The 14,912-nt window shown below is 33.3% G+C and overlaps 1 protein-coding gene across 1 annotated transcript; it reads right to left on the reverse strand.

Annotated features, from left to right (window-relative positions):
* Positions 1–7,243: 7,243 nt before the first annotated feature.
* On the reverse strand, positions 7,244–14,698 carry LOC115991951. The gene is made up of 2 exons (XM_031115943.1): positions 14,152–14,698; positions 7,244–8,687 (listed from the first exon to the last, which is right to left on the reverse strand). The coding sequence occupies exons 1-2, from the start codon at positions 14,615–14,617 to the stop codon at positions 8,668–8,670; spliced, it is 486 nt and encodes a 161-aa protein (XP_030971803.1). The 5' UTR covers positions 14,618–14,698; the 3' UTR covers positions 7,244–8,667.
* Between the last annotated feature and the right edge of the window lie 214 nt (positions 14,699–14,912).

Here is a 14,912-nt window from a genome sequence, read left to right on the forward strand (position 1 = left end):
GGCTGTTGCTTAAAGTTATAACTTTACTCAATATCTTTTTATTAGAGGTAAATTTTGACAAATTCACCATTAGATTTTATTTTCTTCTTATATCCTCCATGCTTGTAAAATTTCTAAAAAATTAAAGATCAATAGTTATGTCATCAATAAATTATTTAAATTGCAAGTTTTTGTAATTTAAAATTATGTATAAAATATAAGATTATAGATCTTATAGTAAATAATATCTAATTGACACAAAATTTGACATGTGTATTGAGAGCGTAAAAAACATGCAATTCAACGATTAGATTTTAAAAATATATAGTAATGTTTATTTTATTGAGTAAGGTTGTAACTTTATGTTACAGCCAATTTTGTGACTAAACTTTGTCAAAAAAACAAAAAGAGAAAGGAAGCTCATGGTTGTTTGTAGTCTCTTCTTCTCTGTTGTTTCTGCTTCTCCTTCTTTCTCTGTCTCTATTGCTATTTTTGGTTCTCTTCTCTTCCTCCGATGTGTTTGTTTTGCTAGGTATTTTAGGGGGTTTAAGGGATTGTGTTTGGGTCTTTGACAATGGGTTTTCTCATAGAGGTTTTTGGGTGTATTTTAATGGGTATTTGTTGTTGATTTTGGGTAATTTTTTTTTGTTTTTTGGGAGGGCTTTTTGTTGGGGTTTTGGGGCTGATTCCAGGGAAGAAGAAAAAAAAAATGGGAAAGGGACGAGGGAGAGGCAGAGGGAATTTCTGGAGGGGCTGAGAGCTTTCTAGCATCTGAGGCTATCTCCTCATTTTATGGAAAAGATTCTAATGAGTAGGAAAATTATTAGGTACTTCCGGAGTACTATAAATGCGTACTTTCTCCTCTCACATAAATGGTGGGTCCCACCATGAATTTAATTAGTAGGACCCACCATTCATGTGAGAGGAGGAAGTACGCATTTATGGTACTCCAGGAGTATACAATAATTTTCCCTAATGAGTGAGGTAGGGGGAGTGTACTATCAGTGTGGGCTGGCAGTGAGAGAGAGAGCCGGTTGGCAATGCGAGAGAGCCAAAACTTGGGGAGCAAGGCCAAAAATGACACTTGGTGTCACCCTAGGCAAAATCTTGGCATAATCGCAACAATATTTCTCAAAAATATCTCTTGATCCTTCTTGAACATTCTTAATTTTGGGTAGTTGGCCCCTAGACTGCGAAATGGCATGATCTTAACCCTCCATATGTAACAATTGATTGAAGATTAGCATTTAGCACAACATAAAATGGGACCTAATTTAATTTGGACACGCCTAATAAAAAGGAAAACTAATTAAATTTTCAAAGAATGACACACGTTCGATGAAAAATCAAGTAATCTTAAGGGTTAAAATGTCTTTTTAGCACATATTGAAACCAAATTCAGCCAAAAACACACCATTTTTCATGAAAAATTCAAAGAGATACTTTTCACATTTTCACAATAACTCACCCAATTCAGGCATGATTTTTGTTTAAAAAAAAAAAAAAAAAAACCATTTGAAGAGTATTTCATGGTATTAAGTTCACCAGTTTCTTAACTTAAAGCTCAAAATTCTAGCAAAATTTAGGGCCAGATAAAATACTGTATCGATACAATGAAATGTTGTTTTTTGGTTCTTGTAAGCAAGAAAAAGGGTTGTATGTTTTATTGAGTGGTTGTGGTCTATGACTATAATTATTACAATATTGTAAAATTTTAAAGGTAGTACAAAAGTTTAAACTCCAAAGTTTTTTAGAATGTGCAAATTGTTTGTCTTTTTATGACAATTGTGTTGTATGTTTTATTGAGATGATGAGACCCAATTGTCATAAAAAGACAAAAAATTTGCACATTCTAAAAATTTCGGATTTTAAACTTTTGTACTACCTTTACAATTTTACAATATTACATTCATTGGAAAATTCAAACACAAATGATATATCAAACAATATAACTTAAAATTTATTGAGTAATAATCATATTCATAGACCACAACCACTCAATAAAACAAACAACCCTTTTTCATGCTTACATGAACCAAGAAATAGTATTTCATTGAATTTAACAGATTCTTACCATTTTAGAGAGAGCACATGCTTGAATTTATTTTAGCATCTCCATGTAAATATTCTAACATGATAGTAGGCTTCAATTTAGCAATATATTGACAAATAAGAATGTCAAGTGCATGAATTGAGACATATTAATCAATATTTTCCAAATTATTCTGTAGACAAATATAGGAAAAATATCTATAATTCTATTTGAAGTCTTCAAATCTAATTTATTATCGTCAAAAATAAAATAAAAACATCAAATGACTACAAGTATATTATTGAGAAAAATAACTATTTAGTAATGAAGTGCAGCTTTGTTAGCATAGGTGCACAATGACATACTTGTGTTCCCAACCTTTAATCAAATGCAGAGTTCACATGAGTTATAAAAGTAGAGACTGATATACGTGTTCTAAATAGTATGCTTAACAAACATTTTCCACAAATCACTTTAAACTTTGGTTTGAAATTCAAATACCTTAAGACATAATTCACGTGTTTTTTCATCTCTTTGGGGTCACCATAACATATTCCTAATAACTTCTCAACTTCAAACACCTCATCATCTTCTCCATCAGCCTCATCACTATCATTATCATCACTACTACCATCATTAGCAACATTTTTTGTTCCAAACAGATTCGCATACTCTTGTGGAACATCATTACTTTTAATTAGAGAAAACTAACAACATAATTTTTCCCACTCATCTAGAAACAACAAAAAATCTTTTGCGCATTCATTTCTAACCTAATTTGTCAAGGATAAACTAATATTAGAGCTTTGCACTTAAGCATGAAATTGCCTATATATCAATAGAAGAAAATACACTCGAAAAATCTACCTCTGTCTCTGGATGGTCTAACTTGGGACTTTCACAATCGTATTGGTTCAAGTCAATTACTTATCTCTATAACAGCAAACAAAGGAAATAAATTAGTTCCAAGACATAATGATGATGATAAGTTGACATCTAATTCAGGTTATTATATTTTGTGGCTTAAAGAATAGAATTTCCAGTAACAAGATGTAAATTGAACAAATTAGCTCCAAGACATAACCCAGTTGACATAGCACCACAACTAGAGTAGAGGTCTAGTAATGTAACCTCTGGCTTAGGGTGATCTTGAACTTGAGAAACTTCTTCAAGTTCAACCCGATTCATATCACACTCACAAGAATTTGTCAATGGTGCCTCACAGATACTAAGCCTCTCTTATGCAAGTTCATAAGGAGGAAAAAATAGGAAAAATGAAAATAAAGTCTTTCAAATTTAAAAACACAAATACAATTTGTTGCGAATAACACAAAATTACAACATGCTGGTACTTAACAAAAGTAGAATATGACAATAAATAGAGCATGTCATAGTAATAATCACAATTGGGAATTGACTTTCTCTTTGCTGGATCAACCTAAAAAACAAACTTTAATTACTATCACATTATATAAAAATCAAAGAATGTATATAAGGACTTGAAATCATACATTCAAAGGAATCCTAGCAATTGTTAATTTTTCAACTAAGCAATCCAATGGGTTATCATCTTGGAAATCTGAATAGAATATGCGCTTGCTCTCGATAAGATTATGACATTTCTATATGATCTACGGAAAACATTTTTAATTAGAACTAGGCATTATCAAGCTAAATATTGAGGACCGAAATCAATTAAGAGATGATGTTAAGATAACACTTACAGTATCCTCAGCTCTATAATATCATTGAGTTGTAAAATAAGAACTTCCATCCACAGCCTCAAACATCTCCACAATCTTGCAGATATAACTAGGTTTTCCTTTAGCAACCTAAACACAACAAACAAACAAACAAAAACACAAGATAGACTATCAAAATAAAATATACAATAAGTAGCATAACACTTCAAATTAAAACTTACCTTAATGTGAGCATCATCATTAAGATTATAAATAATTTAACCATTAGTCTCTGCTTAAGTGTAATGGTGTCGAACTTGAATAATTTGGTTGAATCATCCTTACTTCTTATGAACTATGTTGAAGTCTAAAAAGTCATGAAGTTGCACCAAGGCCTAAAATGACACATGAGCCCACAATAAAGAAAAAGGATGGTAGGCCCAAATCCATTAAGATTTTAAGGAGGAACCCAAACCCATGTATGAGTAAGCTTTAGAACTCATGAAACAAAGGGAAGAAGAAAAGCCTAGCCCACCAAGGTTAGAAAATCGCTAGGGAGACCAGTGGTATGACTTGGGCCGGGATACCTGGGGACTGCCAGGAGCTTGAGATCCTCAGGACGTGTAGTAAAGCCAGGGTTGGATTAAGACAGTTCAAAGGGGATGCCAAGAAACACAAGGAACGAGAACAGATATGTCCCTATCAGCCACCCAATGATGCAGAAAGGAATCAGAAAGTTTGGGAACCAACAATTCATGAACAAGGGGCTGGTAACTTAGGGAACCCAGAAAGAAGAACCATGAAGGGAAGTGGCTAGGAAACTTTCAACCTGGCAGGAATGAATTAGCTCGCTTAGGAAAAATGACAAAGGGAAAGGTAGCCAAAAGTTGAGTCTAAAAAGGTGGGAACTAGAAGCCTTAAAAAGAGAAAAACCTAAGGTCAGCTCTTCAAGACATACCAGAATGGAAAGGCAGCATGAGACTTTTAGGGAAGAAACATCAAAAGAAGAAAATTATGAGAAATAAGGAAGAGACCAGCCACCAATGTTGCTGGCATAACATTGGTTCTGGTATCCAGGGGAGCAAATGGGGAGGATCAGTGGTACCCCGGAAACTCTAGGATGACACTATAAAAGGAGGAAGCAGCCAACAGTGAGGGGCATTCAGTAACAGTGAATTAGAGTAGAATCATTGAGAAAACTCTGTTAGAATTCAAAGAAAGTAAGAAAAGAGAGGGAAATACCGCCTGGTATCCTCAAACAGCCACTAGAGAACACACTTGGATTCAAAAATATTCAAACTTTACAAGTCATAAAGGCCTGAAGAGCCATCTAAGTATGTGATTTTTTAACTTATTTGGACATTGTGATATGACCTAGTGAGCATGATGTATTACACAATTGAAAAATTAATGAAATATTTCATAGTATCTTAAGGACCCCTAACGTTTATTTTGTGTCTTTCTCTATCGCATTGCCCCTTTATTGTTTCTTGTTGTTCAATGCATATATTTCTTGTTTGCTAGTATGTATGTGTTGTAGGATCTCTGCTCTGTGTACCATCTGGTTTGTAATCAGTCCATTTAGCTGCGGTGAACCAAGTCCAGTCCCTTAAAACAACAAGTAAGAGGGTCTAGGGTCCTTGTCTTTACTTGGGCCTAGGTGTTGTCCAAAAAGAACCCTTACAAACTATCATCATCATATCTCATTACATTATAAGCCTACATCTATAATTTTTTTTGGAGAGAGTTTCAAGCTATGGTGTTTGCTCTTGATAATTGCTCTTTATTATCAGACCAAGACACCAATTGACTTTTGGTATAGGCGGAGATTGAACTCCAGATCTTTTATTCAACCATCAGAGACTTTACCAGTTGAGCTAACTAGAATCCACAAGCCTACATCTATAATTAAAATATATTGCATTACTCATCAATAAAACAAAAAGGACCAAATTAAAACAACATAATTTTAGTTTAACTCACAACATTACTCTTCATTAATTGTGATTTGAAATAGAGCTTGATAGCCATCTTCCATCTTTGTTCATAAAAATTCAATATCCATAAGTGTTTTTTTAGGTTTTGGGGGTATTTTAGTCATTTTTTAAGTTTTGGGTCTTTTTGTCATTTTCTTAGGCTTTGAGGGTATTTCGGTCATTTTATAAGTTTAGGGTGTATTTTTATCATCTTATAGGTTTTAGGGGCATTTTCATCATTTTATAGCTTTCAGGGATATTTTCATCATTTTATAGGTTTTAGGGGTATTTTAGTCATTTTTTTTGGTTTAGAAGGTATTTTGATCATTTTAAAGTTTTGGGGGTATTTTGGTAATTTTAGGTTTTGGGTTATTTCTATCATTTTTTTTAAGGTTTAGGGGTTATTTTGGTAATTTTAAGGTTTTTGGGGTATTTTGATCATGTTTTAAGTTTTGGGGGTATTTTAGTCATTTTTAAGGTTTATGGGGGTATTTTGGTAATTTTCAAATTTCGAGGGGTATTTTGGTCATGTTTTAGGTTTCAGGGATATTTTAGTCATTTTCAAGATTTATGGGGTATTTTGGTAATTCTTAGATTTCATGGGTATGTTTTAGGTATTGGGGGTATTTCGGTAATTTTCAGGTTTCGGTAGTATTTTGACAATTTAAGAGGATTTTAGGAGTACTTTGGTCATTTTGAAGTTTTACGGCTAATTTGGTAATTTTGATTATTGGGTAATTGGGTGGGTTAGGGTTTACCTATAATAATTGGGTTGAATTGGATTTGGGTTAGAATTAATTAGTTAAATGGGTAATATCCAAATCCTACCCGATTACTTTTTACCTATTAAGAACCGGGTATTACTCGAAATATTTGGAGTAGGTATGGTTGTATATCTATTACCCAATGAATATGACCATCACTATTTACACCAAATTCTTATAAAATTTGATCTCGAATCCAAATATTTGACAATGAAAATCCATCCAAATGTTTAAAGGTTCTCATTTCTTATTTAAACTAGTGTATCTTAGCATGATAATAAAGAACAATCATCATAGTGGATGTTATAGGTTGGAATTCTATCATATCTATACATAAATGAAAAAAAAAAAAAAAAATCCCTAAGGGCTAAATAAACTGAAAACTAATTGGCAATAATCATCAAATTACTTGGTTCCGTAGCAATACATCAATTTCATAAAATTATATAGACTCATTTGTTACCATAAATTTCTATTTTTTTAAAGAAACAATTTGATATCATAGCAAATGGGGGCATCCCCTTTCACCACAATTTATAAAAGTAACCATATCATGCCTCCACAATTAAAGAGCAGGATCCTAAAGTCCCTTATTTTATGGTAATCAAACAAAGGCAACTTCAGTTAGTCACAAAAGTCTCTTATTTAATAGCTTTAAATTTAACTCACACCAGCTAGCTGACTAGATAAAAAAAGGCGCTTGCTGAAAAAATATATCACCAGTCAGCTGACTGGTAATAGAACAGTTGTTACTTGCTAGTAGCCAGAAATATCAATGATTATAAGATGTACAATGGAATTACTCAACAATGTATTTTTTATTAGAAGATTTTTCTCAGTCCTTACAACAGATATTGCGCTCATAATTTTAAAATTTACACCCTCATCTCCTTTTACTTATGGAGGATTACATAAGTCCTAGACACCAAACACTAACTTCTAACCATCCAATAAAAAACGCTCATTGAGAAACAGGAGAAAGAGGGGAAAAGAGGGAACGGGGAAGGGGGGATGATGATACAAAGACAATCATTTTCTAATAATTTTAGATCCATTCCTTTGGATTGAAATCAACATAACGCCCTCTTTTCTATGCATCAAATTGCTGCCATGCCTCATGCTGGTCTGTGAATGGCATATCCTTCCTTTTTTCTATGATTGGAATGTAAGCAGGAACCCTAGAATTGGCACATTCTACAAGTTGAAAATAGATGCGAGAATGAAGAGAATTGAAGTGCAACGAAACAAAGGATTCTTATTTAAAAAAACACATGATGAGACATCAATTCAACATTCTCAAGCAATTACCAGTGGTTTAGATCATAGTGGTTTAGATCATCTTCATCAGAGTGGTTTTGATCATCAAAAAATATTCCCCCAACCCCCTGCCTCTCACCTCAGTGCTGAACATACCATTAGATAGTCAATACAGAGCATAACTGTCAAACATTCAATAAGTTTCACATGTAAGATAAATAGAGCCAAATTAATTATAGAAGATCACTAACCAATGAAAACATACAACAACCAAAGAAAACTGGACTAAACAAGCCTGCTAACTGATTTGCACCAGCAAGGAGATAAAACCAATAAGCATTAGTTTGTTGATGAAGAGAGTGATATAAAGATAACGTAAGCACTGAAGATGAGACTTTTGATGATCAGTTTGAGTCTGAAATCAAAAGGGCAGACCAAGCTAGACTTATCAATGTCCAAAGTTTGGGTCACTTTGAATTGGGTATGTCCAAAATTGGCCAGTGCAACCTGCCCCATAAAGGGTTAGGAAACCAGATCCAGAGCCAGCAATAACAAGATATAAAACTCACTTTAGATTCCTAAATAACTTGAGATGAATGTAAAGTCACAAATGAGTTGAATTCATGGCATATTGGGGAGCCAAACAACACAAGTTCATAAATTTTAAATCCCATACTTGATATAAATGTTGAGATATCAACCAACTTGTACATGTGAGTGCATTAAGGTAACATACAAAAACACATGTTGCTAAAAATAAGAAGTTACTAAGATTCGTAGGTCACAAGCACTTTTCTGAACCTACAAAATAAGGTCAATATCAGCATGCCTAAACACACAAAATTAATTTCTAAAATATAATAACTTTTTGAAAATAAAAACCAAACCAGGTATTCACAATTGAATGTAATGTCAAACTACCATTCTTAATCTAGACTATGTAGTGTGTGTGGGTGTGTGGGTAATAAGAATAAGAATCAGCGCATAGACATCAAAGTTCGAATTTTCTCAACTCTAACCCCCATCTGAAAAGTGGGGGTTTCCTTAATTCTCTCCAATTGCTGCGTGACCTTTTTCTGAACAAGATCGAGCGAGTTGAAGAGTTTCTGAGCAGGTGTGAGGGATGATGATGATGATTTCTTCTTATTGATAATGTAGTGAATGATATGGAGAAGATTCTGCAGCACTACATCATCGTCTGTTGTCGAAGGCACCTGAAACTGGAACCGATCAGCAGAGATCGACAAATGAGGATTCATGATTTTAGGAGCATTGACAGGAGTAAATGGACTCCCAATTTGTTGTTGTTGTTCTCGAGATGAGAAACACAAATCGGGAATAACACTCTTCGGACTCTCAATTTCAATTTGTTCTTGTTCTTCTTCCCCCTGAGGTTGAGGAGAAGGAGAAGAGTAAATGAAAAACGAGACAGGAGTCCCATTCCATCGAGAAGCCATGGATTGGATGAATATTAGAGTTTCAGAGAGATTGCAAGTCTGTAAAAAAAGAGTCCGTTTCAGAGAGTGCAGAAAGTGGAAGTGTTGTTACGGTGCAGAGTGAGTTATATATACTATAGGGGCTGATGCCGGTTTGCCACCTGCGTTTGCGTTAAGCTGACGCATTCGCGTTTTGCTTAAACGCTGTCGTTTTTTCGTTTTTTGAAATTTAAAAACCCGAGTTTCGCTCCTTTCGTTTTTTTCCCCCCCAAAAAATTTTATATATATATATATTAACTAATATTTTTTCTAGATTCTAAAATAAATAAATTCTACGCCACTTTTCAATCAATTAAAATTTAAAAATACATACAAGTTTTGTGTGTATTAAAAAGTTGATTTTTTATGAGTTTAGAAATAGGGGTAAGGTTAAGGGTTTCTATGTTTTTTTAAATTCGCAGGTGTAATTTTGGAATATAAAATTGATAAATAAAATTATTATGATGTGAAAGTTTGTAAGACCTTTAAATTGGTGTGGCATAATGTTAGGAAATTAACATAAAAATTAATTTTTTTTATATTATATAATAATTTAGATTAGACAAAAAAAAAAAAAAAATCAAAATCAAAATCAAAATTCACTAATGAATTAAACACTAAAACAACGAACTAAATAGCATTTCATCATTGGCCTGAAGAGCGATGAGTAGTAACCTTATTCATCACAGTACCCCCTTCTCTAGAAAAATTTACTCAAAAAGTAGCATTGTTCATCACAATATTGCATCATTATTGCATTTACGAGTTCATCAGAGAGAGAGAGAGAGAGAGAGAGAGAGAGAGGTTGCAAATTATCCTTTAATCCAGATATCTTTTGACTGAAGATGTTAAGATTGATATCCTTTGATTCTGTTGTTTTCTTATCTTTTCATTTTTTTCCTCTCCAGTGTCTAGGTCGTACCTAGAATAATAATAATAACAAATTTACTACTAGATACATGTTGGACACAATTATCTGACCCATACCTATTTTGGACACAGGTATCTTGCCATTTTTGGCATATCTATGCAACCTAGCAGGATTGATAAAAATGAATCGGAGTGGACGAAAGGACATAAAGTGAAATGCAAAATACCAAGAATGAAAATAAATTTTGAGAGTTTTGGGATGAAAATCTAATTTCATGTACAATTTAAGGATGAGAACAATAATTTTAGCCCTTTTGTTTTTACAAAATTTTTCACTACTTCTTGAGATTAAGTTGTGGTTGGAGACATCATTTTTACATTATTCTATCACAAAACAACTTTTATTATACATCAATCATAATAGATCATGTCAACTATTGTAGAAAAAAAACATGGTGCTAAAATAAATGATAGGTACATTGACTTCTAACATACAAAATTCATTAAACTCATCTAAATGCAAGTTATTATCTTGTGATTATTGGTTTGAGTTGAATTCAATTTCTCAACCTCAAGATCATCTATATATATTAATAGGAAAACCTATTTAGAGAAAGTTCAATTGGAATTTGAAATTAAAATTTAATTTTGCATCATGTGTCTAAATTTATGTGGGGATCACATCATAATTATCCACTTAAGTTTGTTTGTGCCATGTGTCCATGTAAGTTTTTTAATCTTTGTGTCAAGTGAGTTAATGAGTGCAAAATACTATGAATCTAATATTAATAAACTATAAATTAAAAAAAAAAAAAACCAATCACATATACTCAATAAAAATCACCACAGAACAAAAATCACTACACGTTCTATCTTATTAAAAATTAGAAAATAAATTATCATAATTAGTATTAAATTTAGGTAAGAATTTCAATATATGATTAATTACGTTTACTTTTTTAAAAAATAATTTAACTAATTATTTATATTTTTATGATAAAAATTGTGTTTAATTTTAAATGTATTTATACGTATGCATTAATGCATGTGTTACATACTATTTTTTTAATTATTTATAATAAAAATTGTGTTTATTTTGAATGCATTTATGCGTTTGCATGGGTTACATGCTTGTTAAAAAATAAACTCAAAAAACAAAATAGAAATGTTATTATAAGCTGAATACATAAATTCATGAAGCGAGGCTAAAGTACAATTTTTGTAAATGATGTTGGTAAAGTGTAATTAACTGGGAAAAAAATTGTTAATTGACTGTATTGCAAGTCTATACAGCATACCAGAGCATGTGTTTATGCTGTTGGCCACTTGTACTTATGTATGTGAAGGTTTCACAACTTTGGACAGTTTATAATTGAACTTCTAACTTGATTTACCAAAATAATAACTGGTGGAAAACATTCAGGGAAAATACTTTCTAGTTGTTAAGACTTGAAAGTTGAGACCTGACATTGCCGTTAGAAATGTGGTTTATCAATTTATGTTCCTAAATGAATGTACTACATTTTTTTTTTCTTTCAAAATTGGTGTTTTTTAGGGCCGTTTCTTGGGTTCCTATATCTGAACATATCAATTAAGCCAGAATGGAATGATCACAATTCCGGATAAGATTCAGCTAAATCCAATTTTTCATGGTTTTATTGGCCACCTAGGATGCACCGCTCATACTCCTAGATCTTACATAACGGTTGGACAAGACATGAGAAAAAACAGTCCCCAATTTTTTGTGAGTTTACCAACTAGCAGATTTGTAAAAGAAAGGTTCTTGCCGAAAAATATTTCTCAAGACTTACAGCAGTTGTCACCTGCTATCTACCAAAATCATATCAATAATTCTTCAATTCAACAATGTTACCAGAAGATATTTATTAGTCCTCACGAAAGATAGTGTCTTCATAATTTTATGATTTACACCTCTTATCACCTTTTAAGTTTTTAACTAGTGGGATTACATCTGCCCTACACACCAAGCACTAACTTCTAACCATGCCAAAAAAAAAAAAAAAAAAAAAAAAACAAACTCATTGAAGAACGAAAGAAAGAAGGGGAAAAAGGAGGGATTGGGGAAGGGATGATACAAAGACATCAATTTTGAACAATGTTAGATCCATTCCCTTGGATAGTCAGGGGCGGAGCCGAAGCAGAGTGATGGGGGCATCTACCCCCTTCACTCCTCTTAAAATTTTCTTGTATACATATTAGTCTTAAGGTGTGTTTGTTTGGAGGTGAAATAGGATAGATGAAAAAATTTGGAAAAAAAATGGGAATAAAAACTTTTTGGAGTGTGTTTGGTTGGGTAGGTAGGAAGGAAAATAAATGGGAGAACCTAAGTGTTTTCTCCCTAGGCCCATCAAAAAGTTTTCTCCCCAAATTGAAGAGAACTAAAAGGACTAAAAGAGGCTACTTAATAAACAAAAATGCCCATGTGCACTAGCATATGGCCAATTCATCCAATTTTTTATTTTATGCTATCTTAGGGACGTTGCCTCCCTTTTTTTTTTTTTTTTTTGAGAGCTAGACATTGCCTCCTTCTTCTTCTTCTTCTTTTTTGTTTTTATTTTATTTTATTTGTTTTTCTTTGTTTAAGTAGACATGATTTTCATTTTTTAATAAATTGGGTAATTTTTTTTTTGGACACTTTTTTGTTTTAATTGGCATAATTTTTTAACAAAGATATATAAGTAAATTTATATAAATTCACTTTTTCCATCCCTCCACTCTATTGCTAAAAAAAATGGTAAAATTTACACCCTTATCTCCTTCTACTTATGGAGGATTACATAAGTCCTAGACACCAAACACTTAACTTCTAACCATCCAATAAAAAACGCTCACTGAGAAACAGGAGAAAGAGGGGAAAAGAGGGATCGGGAAAGCGGGATGATACAAAGACAATCTTTTTCTAATAATTTTAGATCCATTCCTTTGGATTGAAATCAACATAACGCCCTCTTTGCAATTGCTTCCATGCCTCATGCTGGTCTGTGAATGGCATATCCTTCCTTTTTTCTATGATTGGAATGTAAGCAGGAACCACAGAATTGGCACATTCTACAAGTTGAAAATAGATGCGAGCATGAAGGGAATTGAAGTCCAACGAAACAAAGGATTCTTATTTAAAAAAACACATGATGAGACATCGATTCAATATTCTCAAGCAATTACCAGTGGTTTAGATCATCTTCATCATAGCGGTTTAGATCATCAAAAAATATTCCCCCAACCCCCTGCCTCTCACCTCAGTGCTGAACACACCATTAGGTAGTCAATACAGAGCATAACTGTCAAACATTCAATAAGTTTCACATGTAAGATAAATAGAGCCAAATTAATTATAGAAGGTCACTAGTATTCTATTCAACCAATGAAAACATACAACAACCAAAGAAAACTGGACTAAACAAGCCTGCTAACTGATTTGCACCAGCAAGGAGATAAAACCAATAAGCATTAGTTTGTTGATTAGGAGAGTGATATAAAGATAACGTAAGCACTGAAGATGAGACTTTTGATGATCATTTTGAGCCTGAAATTTTGAAGGGCAGACCAAGCTAGACTTATCAATGTTCAAAGTTTGGGTCACTTTGAATTGGGTATGTCCAAAATTGGCCAGTGTAACCTGCCCCATAAAGGGTTAAGACTTGAGATGAATGTAAAGTCACAAATGAGTTGAATTCGTGGCAGATTGGGGAGCCAAACTTTGATGCATTCCCTTCACTTTGGGCCCCACAATTCACCCTAATACACAAACACCCAAACAACACAAGTTCATAACTATTAAATCCCATACTTGATATAAATGTTGAGATATCAACCCAACCTGTACACGTGAGTGCATTAAGGTAACATACAAAAACACATGTTGCTAAAAATAAGAAGTTACTAAGATTCGTAGGTCACAAGCATTTTTTCTGAACCTACAAAATAAGGTCAATATCAGCATGCCTAAACACACAAAATTAATTTCTAAAATATGATAACTTTTTGAAAATAAAAAACCAAACCAGGTATTCACAATTGAATGTAATGTCAAACTACCATTCTTAATATAGACTATCTAGTGTGTATGGAATAAGAATCAGCGCATAGACATCAAAGTTCGAATTTTCTCATCTCTAACCCCCATCTGAAAAGTGGGGGTTTCCTTAATTCTCTCCAATTGCTGCGTGACCTTTTTCTGAACAAGATCGAGCGAGTTGAAGAGTTTCTGAGCGGGTGTGAGGGATGAGGATGATGATGATGATTTCTTCTTATTGATAATGTAGTGAATGATATGGAGAAGATTCTGAAGCACTACATCATCATCAGTTGTCGAAGGCACCCGAAACTGGAACCGATCAGCAGAGATCGACAAACGAGGATTCATGATTTTAGGGGCATTGACAGGAGTAAATGGACTCCCAATTTGTTGCTGTTGTTCTCGAGATGAGAAAAACAAATCGGGAATAACACTCTTCGGACTCTCAATTTCAATTTGTTCTTGTTCTTCTTCCTCTCGAGGTTGAGGAGAAGGAGAAGAGTAAATGAAAAACGAAACGGGAGTCCCATTCCATCGAGAAGCCATGGATTGGATGAATATTAGGGTTTCAGAGAGATTGCAAGTCTGTAAAAAACAGAGTCCGTTGCAGAATCAGTGCAGAAAGTGGAAGTGTTGTTACGGTGGAGAGTGGAGACACAGTGAGTTATATATACTATAGGGGCTGATGCCGGTTTGCCACCTGCGTTTGCGTTAAGCTGACGCATTCGCGTTTTGCTTAAACGCTGTCGTTTTTTCGTTTTTTGAAATTTAAAAACCCGAGTTTCACTCCTTTCGTTTTTTTCCCCCCAAAAAATTATATATATATATATATATATATATT

The sequence above is a fragment of the Quercus lobata genome, chromosome 5 (genome assembly GCF_001633185.2).
Source record: "Quercus lobata isolate SW786 chromosome 5, ValleyOak3.0 Primary Assembly, whole genome shotgun sequence".
Lineage (NCBI taxonomy): Eukaryota > Viridiplantae > Streptophyta > Magnoliopsida > Fagales > Fagaceae > Quercus > Quercus lobata.